Source organism: Melospiza georgiana, chromosome Z, assembly GCF_028018845.1.
Source record: "Melospiza georgiana isolate bMelGeo1 chromosome Z, bMelGeo1.pri, whole genome shotgun sequence".
NCBI lineage: Eukaryota > Metazoa > Chordata > Aves > Passeriformes > Passerellidae > Melospiza > Melospiza georgiana.
The window spans coordinates 44,276,767-44,289,501 of NC_080465.1; the positions used below are offsets into that span (position 1 = coordinate 44,276,767).

Here is a 12,735-nt window from a genome sequence, read left to right on the forward strand (position 1 = left end):
CTCTTGCCTTTCTGGTCAGTGTTCATTGATAAAAATTTAAGAGTGCTAGCCACAAAGTCTTCAGAGATACATAATTTGAAGACTGACAGTACTCTTTTTTTTGGACTGTAGCACTCACTGTCTTGTTAGCCTCTTTCTCAGTGGTATACAGATAAAATTGAAAATATTCCCTATTCATTATTAATGTGGAAACAAAAGAGAAGCATGTTACCTAAAAAGAGACTAGGTGGGTAATTTAAGTGCTCCTTAGTTTTATCAGAAGAGACTAAACTTTTGCATATTTTCCTGCTTTCAGACACCATCCCAGAGGACTTTCAAGAATTTCAAGCGCAGCAATTTGGTGTTGGGGATATTTAAAAAGTAAAAGCAAACTAACATTGCTATTGCAAACAGTAAAACAATATATTTTAAATCCTTATATGATTTTTGTTGTCAGAATGCACACCGCAGCTTTGTTCTCATTGATGTGACTATGTCAGACTTTTTTTTTGTAAAAAAGTGAAAATAAAAAGGAGACAAAATATACTTGGCCCTCATGTCTTTTCAAATTTGCCCTAAAATCTAAAGAGCAGCATGTAAATGGAGTAACAAATTGCTCAAAATACACTCAAGAAAAGTTTGCATATATTGCTTTTTTGGATTCAGTATTAAACAGGGTAGGGAAGAAAGTGGAATTTTCTCCACCTTGAATGTGTTATAAACAACAGGTTGCATCTGGTAATGAAGTGGTTCGGAGCTGTTTGGCTGAGACTTGTAGTACCTTTCCAGTCCTCCTGGGAATAGGTTATATCTCCTTTAGGACATTTTAAGGCCTTGGGAGACTGTTACTGTTGGCAGACCTCCTCTTAAGCAATGTATTGAACCTCTCACTCCCAAAAATTGTGAGTCACACTACTACATCGTGGAAGAGCAAAAAAGCTGACAGCAGAGCATTGCAGTCACATCTTACGACTGCACGTGACTAAAACAAACAAAAGGACTACAGAGATAATAAATACAGAATCACCTAGATGAAACAATCCTAGCTTTCACACTGACCTGTCACCAGAGCCAAGCTCTCTAGGCAGCTAGTGTAATATAATGCAAAGAAGTCACCAAACTAAAACCCCAAAACATCACATTAAGCACTAGTAACCATTAGAAAAGGACTGAAAACAGCCAAAAGAAACTGCATCACAATGCACTCTCTAATTGGAAGTGCAGAAAGGTGTTAATACAGTGTGCATTTTTACTACATTGTCTTTCAAAATGGGGCTAGGAAGGGAGAGAGGACAAGCTTCAAGGACTGTTGAATAGATAGGATAATTACTTTAAAAATAACTATATACTTTTAAAATAACTGCAAGAGAATGACTTCAAAAGGACAGTTGGAAATGACACTTCAGTCTGGAGGGAGGGGGAAGGAATATAGCGAGAGTTTTAAAATCAGAAGTAACCCTGGGAAAATGAACAGTCCTAGCTCTTTCCCAGCACTAGGATACATGGGGAATGCTGAGTTAAATTATCAGGTGGGAGCACCAAACAACAAAAACACATTTCTTGTTCTCAGTACCAGAAAAATACCCTTAAGGATATTACAAGCTATCAGAGGCTTTGACTTCTAGCAGAATTTTTCCATGAGCTCCTTCAACATTGCCAAAGTTTCTGGAAGCAGGGTGGCCCTAGGAGCTGACCCATGAGGATCCCAGAGTCCCACTACAAAAAGCACAATGCCAAAGCATTAATTTGGTTCAGTGCTTCATGATGAAAGGTCCTCCAGTTTCAGTCCTCCTTTCCCCTTGGCATCACTAAACCCAACCACTCACCAGATGTCTGACTGAAAAGGCTCTTTACTCTGGAGCAACACAGAGGGCATTGTCAAATGATGCTTAATAGATGACAAAAAGTGTTTTTCTAGCTGAGGCATGGGCTGTAACTGCAGTATTGCTCATTTATGAAGAACACACACTGTAAAACAAATTTACATCTTCCTTATCAAACATTTGCATTTCACCAAAACCAGCCCCTTCTCCGGGCAGAAATCCTCTCTGAATGGTGTGGGCAGAGCCTGGGCAGAAGGCAGTCACTATGCTCACCATGCCACCACTGTGGAGCACATGGGGCCTGCAGTGCTCACATTTTGCACAAGTGGTCTCCTCACAGTGGAGAGGCCTGGCCCACCCTGACCTGTCTGCAGCATGGGCACCAGCTCCATCAGAAAACAGGACTGCACTTGGCCTTCAAACCCTTGCCAGGCTCAAAGCTCTGCTCAGCCCCTGTCTCCTCCTGCTGCAGTGGCTGGAGGGAGCAGCCTGGCCCTTTGCCTTATCAGCTGGTTTGCCACCATGGAGCTTGCCTGTTTCAGGGCTCCCTTCCAGTCCATGGGCACTGGAGGCTGGAAGGTGAGATACAGGCTCTGGCTCTCAAGCTGTTGCCAAAGGTAACTGTGTGGAGCTGTGAGCCTCTAACCACCCCTGACAGAAAACCTTTGGGCTTGCAGTGCTGGCAGCCACAGATAAAAGTCACAAGTCAGACAGCCAGAACTTGAATTTCAGAAGTTGCTGTTGGAACCTTACAATGGGATGCTGGAGCTTACTGTGTCTGTTACATGGATACACCAAATGCTGGGCAGCCTATAAGCTCAATAGTGAAGCCAGCTGTAGCAAACATTTCTCCCAAGAAGATCACAGTCAGGGCTTGGGAAACCTTCTGCCTCTTACATTCTCATCAGAGATTGTGCAGTCCCTATTTAGAAGTGTTTAAACATGCTTCTCTAGCACCACAACTCCCTTCTGGACTGTTGTGCAATGCAGACATAGCTCCATGTGTGGCCCCTGGCAGTTGAAGATGCTGCAATCCCACATCTTTAAAACTGAACATGTAGCTTACTCTTGACCCCACCACTGCACAGCAGGGCTGCACTCAGCTGGAGCAGCAGCTGTTGCTACTTTGGAGTTCAGAATCCTGCAGCTTCTGCACCACGATCCACCCTCTCAACAAAGGTTAACTCTTTCCTGTGTGCTCCAAACACCATGGCAAATAGACTTCAAGTGCTTCTGTTTCCTGAAGACCATCTGGCTGGAATCGCAAGGAGGGAACATCGTGCCAGGATGCTGGACTGCTGGGTGAGGGCAGCGGTGGGCAGGCTGGCAGGAGGCTATGGAGCACAGGCACTTGACTGTGCCAGTCCTTGATACCTGCCTCTGCCTTCCTCCTCGGCCCAAACACACCCTCCCAGCTCAAGCACCAGAGCTCTCACATACCAGCAGCTGCACAGGGAATAACAGCCACCGCTGGAAGCTTGGTCAGCAGTTTCTCAAATCCAGGGGAACTGTGTCCTGGTGTGGGTCTGGTCAGCTCTCTGGCACCGGTGCCAGCAGTACCAGTACCAGGAGGCAGCTGACGCATGCTGAAACAGGACATGGATGATGAGAGGGAAGGAACTACCACCCATGAAGGCAAAGCACTCTCCCTGGTGTGGATCTCAGCATGTCAAGCTCAACAGCTGGCCACCCACCATCTGGGCAAGTGAGGGAAAAAGAAAAAAATCAGAGATTTGCATCTCAAACAGCTGCACAGTGCTTCAGTGATACATCAGCCTTGAAGATCTTTTGTTTGTATTGCAAAGGTATCTTACACATCTCAAGGAGCTGGATTGTACAGAACATATACCGCACACAGATCTGTGAAATCTGCCATCATCCAGTGTCACAGATCAGAGAAATACAGAAACAACATGGACATTGGAGGCCTCTAATATTCCATACAGCAGCATTTTTTTGTTAAACAACACTGAAATTTAGTGAAAATAAAAGATCAACCAATTTACTTTTACTGGCTCAGTAACTGCATAACTCATATATTTAGCTTATTTTATAAGTTTCTTCTAGAATGAACTGACTTTGAAAATTTAATGTATCACAATTCATTTCAAATGTAAGAAAAATTTTATTGGTCCATTAAACATTGAATCTAAAACAATACATTCACTCAGTATACAAAAGGAAGTGTCCATAAAAACCATTAACATGCTAAAAAGGCAAAGCTGTTGACTATTTTACAGGCAAGATCTTACAATTCTTTAGATCTTACAAATCTTTACCAATCCTTAAAGTCAAACTGTTACAGTTACTAAAGACCACAACACTTGCAAAAAAGTTAAATAAACTAGCAAAATTCCACTTCACTGGGCTACAGCTTAATAAAATAAAACCACACATACACACCAAAAAGTTCCCTTGAGATATTAAGAACCTTGAAAAAGACTAATTATAATCCCCTCACCATTAAGAAAATGTGTTTATATTTTGACAACTATTTTGCATCCAGCTTTTGAACATGGCATATATGAGACTGAACACCACGCATCAGTGGTGAACAAAAAGCAGACACTGAATCCTTATGTTCCTAGTAAATCTTTTCCCAGCTTGTATATTACAAGAAGAATGATTTCATCTGGAAGTTAATTCTCCGCACTTTAAGTTTGCATGGATGTCCAAAGGACATCTAAGCACCTGGACTTGTATCGGCAAGAGGAAAACTAAAGCTACGGTATGTCCAGTGATCCATTACTTCCCCTTAGTTTTGCAAAATTCTTGGCTTTGCACTTTCTTCTTGGCTTCACGCTGAGGCTTCTTTGGCAAAAGCATGGCTGCAGTGCTGCACCCTGCAGCTCTGGTGAGCAAATCCCTGGAAGCTTTGGGCTGCTGGAGTGGTTTCAAAGCTGACGAACGTGGCTCTGAACAAGTCTGTGAAAATGTCTGTAGGCTACACACTGGGAACTATCAGGGACTGGCAGGCAGTGGGGAAGCCAACATGGCTTATATCTGATATAAATTCTAACTTTTTAAAAACAACATTATTGAACAGGTGAGGAAAGAATCAAATCCAGATTTGATAAAAACCCCTGAACAAATGGGATTTAAGGCCTACTTGAAACCTACAGAATTTCCTTGGGCATTAGAAAGCAGTCATCATGCCAGTGTCTCAAAGTTGCTGCTTCAAATTCTGTGTCTACATCCCCATCCTAGGCACTTGGGCACTCTGCCATGAGGATGTAGAAAATGCAGAGAAACACCAGTTCCCAAGCTATGTATCCCATTCTGAGTAAAAAAGCTGAAGCTTTCTAAGCACTTGACCCCTGGCATTCACTTGTACAGTCATGTGAAACACTGAATTTTAACTACTGTTTACAAAACTGAAAACACAAGTAAAATGTCACGGTGTTCATTATGTGTTTCCCTCCCACAAGAACTCGTAGGCCACTTTGGAAAACAAAGAAGCAGCTGTCACAGAGAAAAACTGATCCATGTAATAAACTATGATCCTTGACTCTGCTTCAATGCTGCAGGCTGTCCTGCTATGAAAAGGAAAGGATCAGTAAGACTTGGCAAAGAGGTCTTTGCTAGTTTCTAGCACCAAAGACATCCCATTTGATAGGCAGCAGGTTGTCTGGGAATGAAGGAGGTGAACAGTGCCTTTAAAAAACATATCCAAGGAGAAAAAGGCAAGTAAAACAAGGAGATACAGCCTCCAGGTGAAAGACATTGCTTCTAAAGCCCGGAAGGAAAATGAGAGCAAAATTTTAGCTGTAGATAATCTCAACTCATTTAGCCACAAGGGTATGGTCTTGTGGTATTTTGCTTCATCAGCTTAGGAGAAAAGCCTAGCAGTTTATAAAATCTTTACAGTGCAGTTTAAAAACTGTCAATGGATTACTCTGTTGCTGATCTGTTCAGAGATGCTCATGATACTGTGGGCTGCTAGCCAAAGTTCAAGCAGCGCACTATCTTAAGTATCCAAGATTTCCTCACGCCATCATTCAAAGCCAAAGAACTGTTAAAAACCAGCTTTTTCACAAGTGCAATGGTTGCTTTGTTAATAGCAATGTTCTAGCCCAGAAATGGCTGCAGCAGTAGCTGACAAAGCCATTACACATGCGTAATTTATAATCTCAAAGCACTTACAGACTTGTAAAAAGGTGCTAAAACACAAAATAAATAAATAAATAGACATGCAGTGTTTATGATTCTGTGAGGGGACAATCCCTCTCTCTGGACTACACATACACAAGCAACACTGAATTCTGCATTTCAGAGGAAAGCAGCCCAACCAAGGCAGGATTTACCACATCAGCTGGGCACGTAGAAGCTGTTTGAACCTCATGGAAATGCTAGAAGGAGAAAGCTGAGAGTATCACAAACATGCAACACCTTCGATGTGCGACTGCAGTGGAGCTCAGCTGCAAGGGCTGCCCGCACACTTTGAGGAACTATGTGGTCAACAGCAAATGAGCATACCCATCTGCTTTTCGCACATCCCTAGTAAAGTTTTACTATCTCATTTGTTAGTCCAGTTACTTGGATTCAGACACTTGCTCTCCGAGTCTGTCCCACTTATTTTACCCCAAACAAGAACCGGTCATGACTGTGGCTCTTGGTTGCCTTCACAAAGAAAAGTAAAATTGTTCCAGTCTCAGATGATAGTGCAGCACTGAAGTCCCATATAGACTTTATGACGGCAAATTTGACAAAGCAGAAAAAAGCCAATAAAATTATTTCACCTTCCAGCAGGACTTCTGTCAACACTGTCTGTTCCTCAAAAGTCTCCTAAAGATAGCATTAGTTCAAATTTAAACAGAGGAAATTTAGTACAGTACATGTTCTCTGGTCTTGCTGTCTTTGTAAGCTTTCTCGCAGCCCAAATCCACTAGGAGCCAGAAGTGTTGCACTGCTTACGTCTGGGAACAAATTCAATGAACAAACATGGTACAAGGCAGGATAGACACTGTGCTGTGAACTGCCTCAGCAGACAGTCACCTGCACTTTCAGGTATGGGGAGAGAAAGTTAACTGTTTACAGCTTAAATGTAAAAAAATTATTTATTTACAAAAGCATCAGGCTACTTGTGAGTTTTCCCACTTAATTTTCCACTGCACAGTAACACCTGAAGCAGTCTTATCCCCAAAGGTTTGTCAAGCACAGATTGTTTGGTCTTCCATGTGCACTCCAGGTCTGATTGTGCCTTGTACACACTGGTGTAAGCTACAAGGCAGCACCACCCAGTCACAGGCTCAGTCCAGGTTTTCCAGTTCTAGCGCCACATGAATTAATAGTTATCACAGCAGTAAGTATGAAGGCACTTCCTAACAAGTTTTTTTTAAGCCCATTTGCATTAACTGTTTGGAATCTATGGGCTGGGAATTTGATTCCTTGACCTGAGCCGAAGATTTTGTTATGTAGTTGCACATGGAAGTTCACAGTACAGATTTTACAGCAAACACTAAGGCTGTAACATTTGCCTGGCCAGCAGGAAGCCTTGTCTTGATGAGGAACTAGAGTCTTTGCACACCCAAGTGCTACTAGTTACTGATTCCTTAGAAAGGCCTGGAAGTCCACAGCTGGATCTAGGGCACCATGGACACACAGGCTCTCAAAGTTATTTATTTTTGAGGGTTCCCCCCACAAGCATTTGCTCAAAGTAGGCAAAACTGTGTAAACAGGCACTGCCCTATTCCTACTCTGTGTACACCTGCAGATCTACACGTCTAAGGTCAATAGTTAGTAGTAGGGAAGGATGAAGGAGCAGCTCAGTGAGGTGAGTGCTGTGTAAGAAGAATGGACCCACGCCTCACTGTGGACTTTCTTTTTACAGCCTTGCTTCCTCTGTGCAAAACCTATTTCCCTAAACACCAGCATAAGGAGGTGCAGAAAGCCCTGATGCAAATACTAGATAAAATAAGTATTTCTGTAAACAAGAGCATCCAAGGACCGAGATCAGTATTAAGATCATCCACAGTTGTGACTGGGATGTCTGAGAGCCAGACGACAAAAACCTTCTGCAGCCTGTAACCTGGCATAGTGTGTGCCTTCCTCCATAAAGCTTCTTTCCCTGATTGTTCTGTTACAAAAATCATGGCTAATTTCTAAAAAAAGAAAAATTCCAAACAAAACAGCAAAAAAACAAACCCCAACCAAGCTTGGTTTCTCATAGTGCAACATCTATGGCACTAGAAGGCAAATCTTGCATGCCTCTTAGGATGAGGCAAGGCATGAGCCTGGACTATTTCAGTTGTAGCACACAACTACAGCACTGGATCAAAACTGTTTGTCAGAATTGCTGCTGTGAGTTAGGTGGGACAACTATCAGTCATCACTGCACAGCCCACAAGCTCTCATCTTAAAAGATTGGACAAATAAATGCTTCTGGATTGAAAAAGCATTAATAAAGGCCTACTTCAGCTGCAGAAGTATCTGTGTAGCAAGACTCTAAATGGAGGCAGAAATGTTCTTGCTAGCAGAGCTCTTGGCAGGATCAGAACCTCCCAGCAGAAGCAAAGGGAGAGAGGAAAACCTGCCTCCCTGTCCAGAGCTATTTGTTGCTCTACTAACTCAGTGTCAAAGCCCAGCTTCAACTGCTATTTTTAATTCTTGGTGCAAATAAGAACACCAAGGCAGTCACTGCTGTACAGACTCCTCCTTCCCTCAGATCTCAGGACATGTATTTTGAGGCTCTAATCACTAGGGTAGGTGGCATAAGTAGACAGGACTGCAGACCTGAATATTTTGTTTCAGGTAAAAGTGCACAGGGTAGGGAAGATCACATCCATAGAAGCTCCAAACAGGACAGAAGCCCTGGAATACCATAACAACAAGGCAGCTAAAAATGGCAATGAAAACAAGACGAGAATCAAGATCCAATATGTTAAGATCACTGACCAGGTGGGCATTAGCCATTAATTATTACAACAGAACAACTAAGGCATGCAAATCTTTTGGCCAACCCATTGGCATCCATGTTGTGCTTTTCTTTGACTTGCAGAAAGCAGTGGATGAAGATTTAAGGCTCAATCATATTTTTTTTTAAAAGAGAGCTGCTAATTGGTTGATATTTTACACTGTACATGTGTGTGAATACACATGTTGCGTGAGAGAAGACAAAAACCACCAGGACTAGCTCAAGTCATAAATTCATCCCACCAGAATGCAGATAAATATGGGGGTTCAACGTTTTTCAGCATTCAAGGCATTTGAACTGCTGTTTTACCACCAAATTATCTGCTTAAATTAATTTATAAAAAGGTGACAAGGTAGTGTTTAATATCATCAAGTCATTTGTGCTAAGACAGCTGCTTGTTGCATTTGTGTCTTCTGGTTTTGCTTTTCTGACTGCTTACTACAGTGTTTGGAACAGGAGATCTAAAAGAGAATTTCTGTCTCCATTAATACATTGGCTGGCAACTCCCATCCCAAAAGCAAAAGTAATATCAACAGAGGAGTATAAAAATATCGTAGTTAGAAGAAATACTTTCCAACAAACACACAAGCAGAAAAGATGATGACACACTATAGTCCTTTTCTGACCATCAATGCATGTAAAATATTATAAAACTAGTCATGGAAACAGAACTGAAGACTTGGGAGACCTTTAGAGACAAGCTGGAAACAGCAGGGCAGAGAAGTAAATTTAACAGCAACGGGCAGTGCTCCCTAACTATCATTTTCTCAACAGCAAATGATGTAAATAAAGAATGTACCTTATCTTACATCCCCATGCAGTACACTCAACTTTTGAGTGACCTGGCAAAGCAAAATTGGGCAAAATTCAGTTTGAGAATTTGCGTGTAGAACTCCCATTCAGTTATTAACTCGGCTAAATCTGAATTGCATAAAATATCGATGTGCCTTTAAAGTAATAATAGAATAAATACTTTACTATCATTGGTACATTCCTTTCTCAATCTAGGTATAAAATAACTTAATATATTTAATACTTAGATAAACAATTTTTAGATGCTTTGGCAGTCAAATTTTATATATTCTCTTATTTCTACAGAAGTACTTAGATATGGTTTTGGAAAAAAAATTATCTGGATACTACTTACAAGTATTATATGCTGTACAAAACAGCAGTCCAAATCATCACTGCAAACTGTAAAAGAAACAGTTAATGAAAGAGTATAAAACGGAATTAATGCATATTTGCTGGAAGATACCAAACATTCCTGGGAAGTAAGAAGATACCATCTGCACCATGAGTATTTCTTTTCTTGTCAATGTAGCCAGAGAAAGATTGCCAGTTATTTGAAGAGTACTTCACTTATTCCAGGTTATGCAACAACTGTGTATTCTACACATCACACATAAGCATTGTAAAGTTTCAAAACAGATTTGTTCCCTTAGGCAATGCTTGTTCATGATAATAAAAAATGGTAAAAAAAGTCTTCAATCATTTGTTTAGTCTGACTAAAAACATAATAACTGGTAGATTATGATAAGTGGGTAATTGGTGTTTCCTCATTCCAAAAAAAAGAGAAAAAAAAGCAAAAAGAGAAAAACTTAAAATGACCTTTAGACTGTTCACACTGAGAACTCTCTGGTTGGGCAACAGAGTGGAGCAATAAGAGTCCATAAGTAGAGACAGACACAAACCCAGCAGGAGACCATCTTAATCCAGAAGATAGACCAGGTTCCAGTGAAGAATTTTTCAATCTGAGCACTTTCATAACTGTTAAGGGGAAAAAAAAATATAATGACACAAAAGACTTTAACTAGTTAAACCAAGGATGAAGCAAGGGAGAGCAGCCCTTTATAGAGCAAGATCTTGCTCAAGAATTCCCAAGAAAGACTAGTAATGTCTCTTCAAACTTCTACCATAAGGATTGGAAACACCTACACAGCAGAACTTCCCCTTCACATCTTCCCTCTCAGCACAGAGAGATGTTAATTTGTTGACATTAAAGAAACACATTAAAGAAATACACTTACTGGAACCAATGAGTTACTGTCATCATCACATAGAGAGAAGCCAGGAAGAAAACAAAGTGGAAGTAGGCATAACTGTACACTGTGCCCTTCTTCTCATCATAAACCACAGTCTGGCCTCCCCTTTTCTCAACATGCTCTTCAGCATCAGCTGTAAGAGACAGGAACAAGAAAGTTTTGCAAATTTAATGAGAATTGAAAACAGCAGCTGGCTTCAACAGAACACAGCAAAGCATCAACAGTGTGATTTGGGAAAGTGTGACTGACACAGAGTAACACTTGAACTTTTTCTCATCCACAGGGCATGGGCCTAAACCCTGAGTGAAAAACTGGACTAAAACTGAAATTCTGCCTTGTAACAGCTTCCTGGTTTACTGAGTAGATTTTGTACCATTGAGAGCCCTTAGATTGATCTACCTGTGCAATATTTTTCCGGCAAGTCCAAGCTGATAAACCTGATTGTAGCAGGTCTGCAAATAGGACACTCCCTTCCTATCTCACTCCTCAACTGCAGTCCCTGCAGAGCTGCTGAGCCAAAAGTCCAGCAGCCAGTTACACTCACAGCCATGCCAAAAACAGAGATTACTCTTTGTATGTTGCAGGAATGAAATGTACTTTAAAGAATTATTAACTAGCCTAGTATTCCTAGTATTTTTGAAATGGTGTTGTGACATCTCTTGCTTCTCTCTGTAGTCTAACTTGGAGCACTTCATCTGCTTCAGTTTGCATTCAGTACTCTATTGAATGAGGGTACGAGCACCTCTCCATCCACAGCTGCGTCCTTATTCTCTGTGGCTTTGGTCCACAAGCCACAAATATGGTAAATTGTGCAGAGAAAACATAATTACCGTCTCCGTCAGGTACACAGCAAAAGCAGCAACGAGCTACCTGTGGAACAGACAACAGGAAGGGGGTAAGAACCTGTGCTACAGCAAAGCAGAACAGCTGGGGAAGGAAGGTCTGTTATGTCTAAACTACAGACACTAATTTAGAAAAGTCTGGTTTGCATTTTCAACCAGGACAAAATTTAAATTAGCATTTGCTTAGTAGCTCAGAACAGCAGTTTCCAAGCTTTGGAAAAACCTGCTCAGTAAATTTGAAGAAATGAACCAGTCTTTAAAAATTGCTCTACCCATTTTACATAACTGTAGGTCCAACACACAGATTCAAATAATTATGACAAAATGGTGGAAAAGCTACAATAAAGCACATTCATATTTAGAGGACTTATCTATTTAGAGATGTATACAAGTGCTTTTTAGGACATTTCATTTCTGTACGAAGATGAAAGTATAATGAACTTTTAAAGTTCATTATACTTTCATCTTCGTACAGAAATGAAATTTCACACTGGTACAGTTGTAATTTCCAACTCATGTATAATGAACTTTTAAAGTTCATTATACATGAGTTGGAAATTACAACTGTACCAGTGTGAAATACACCTACTTCTCTTAGCAAGATTTTGCTGAAGAGCCAGAATGAGCACAAAAAGAATTAATAAAAGCAGAAACCTGGTTTTACTATTTTATTTAAATTAAGATCTCCTTTTTTTTTAACCTGATGGAGAAAGAAAAGCTGAAATTTACACTTTCTGTGTTGAATGGTAATGTAAAAGGACAAAAGGCGCTGACCATGCAATAAACAAATATAAGAGTATTTCCTGCACCAGCACTTCCTGCAGTGCATCACAAGTATTATTTGTACTCACAGTATCCTTCTCTGGGATTTCTTTTGCTTGTGGTCTGATTAAGACAATGAACCCTGTTAGGAAAATTCACTTTCCTATTACATCAATCAGTCTTTATACCATGAAAGTGTGTTAACCTTGTTTACTCGTATTAGTTCACAGCATACTGTACAATGCAATGAGGCACTGGAATTTTACTGAAGACTTTGGTATTGTTCACACTTAAGTTAAACAAACTAAAGGACTGCCCAGCCCTGGAAATAAGGACATTGCTCTTGGAAACTTAGAGCTGTCCATGAAGGA

The 12,735-nt window shown here is 40.8% G+C and overlaps 2 protein-coding genes across 2 annotated transcripts in view; one reads left to right on the top strand and one right to left on the bottom strand.

The window, feature by feature from the left end:
* Positions 1-525, top strand: part of THBS4 (thrombospondin 4) — a 35,039-nt gene extending 34,514 nt beyond the window's left edge. The window contains exon 21 of the mRNA XM_058044096.1: positions 296-525. Within this exon, the coding sequence (XP_057900079.1) occupies positions 296-357 (62 nt within the window). The 3' untranslated portion in view covers positions 358-525. The remainder of the gene's footprint in view (positions 1-295) is intronic.
* An 8,920-nt stretch (positions 526-9,445) lies between these two features.
* The window catches only part of SERINC5 (serine incorporator 5), a 35,071-nt gene continuing 31,781 nt past the window's right edge, over positions 9,446-12,735 (bottom strand). Inside the window, exons 10-12 of the mRNA XM_058044097.1 lie at positions 11,591-11,630; positions 10,746-10,893; positions 9,446-10,485 (exon numbers count right to left, since the gene is read on the bottom strand). Coding sequence (XP_057900080.1) covers positions 10,338-10,485; positions 10,746-10,893; positions 11,591-11,630 — 336 coding nt within the window. The 3' untranslated portion in view covers positions 9,446-10,337. The remainder of the gene's footprint in view (positions 10,486-10,745; positions 10,894-11,590; positions 11,631-12,735) is intronic.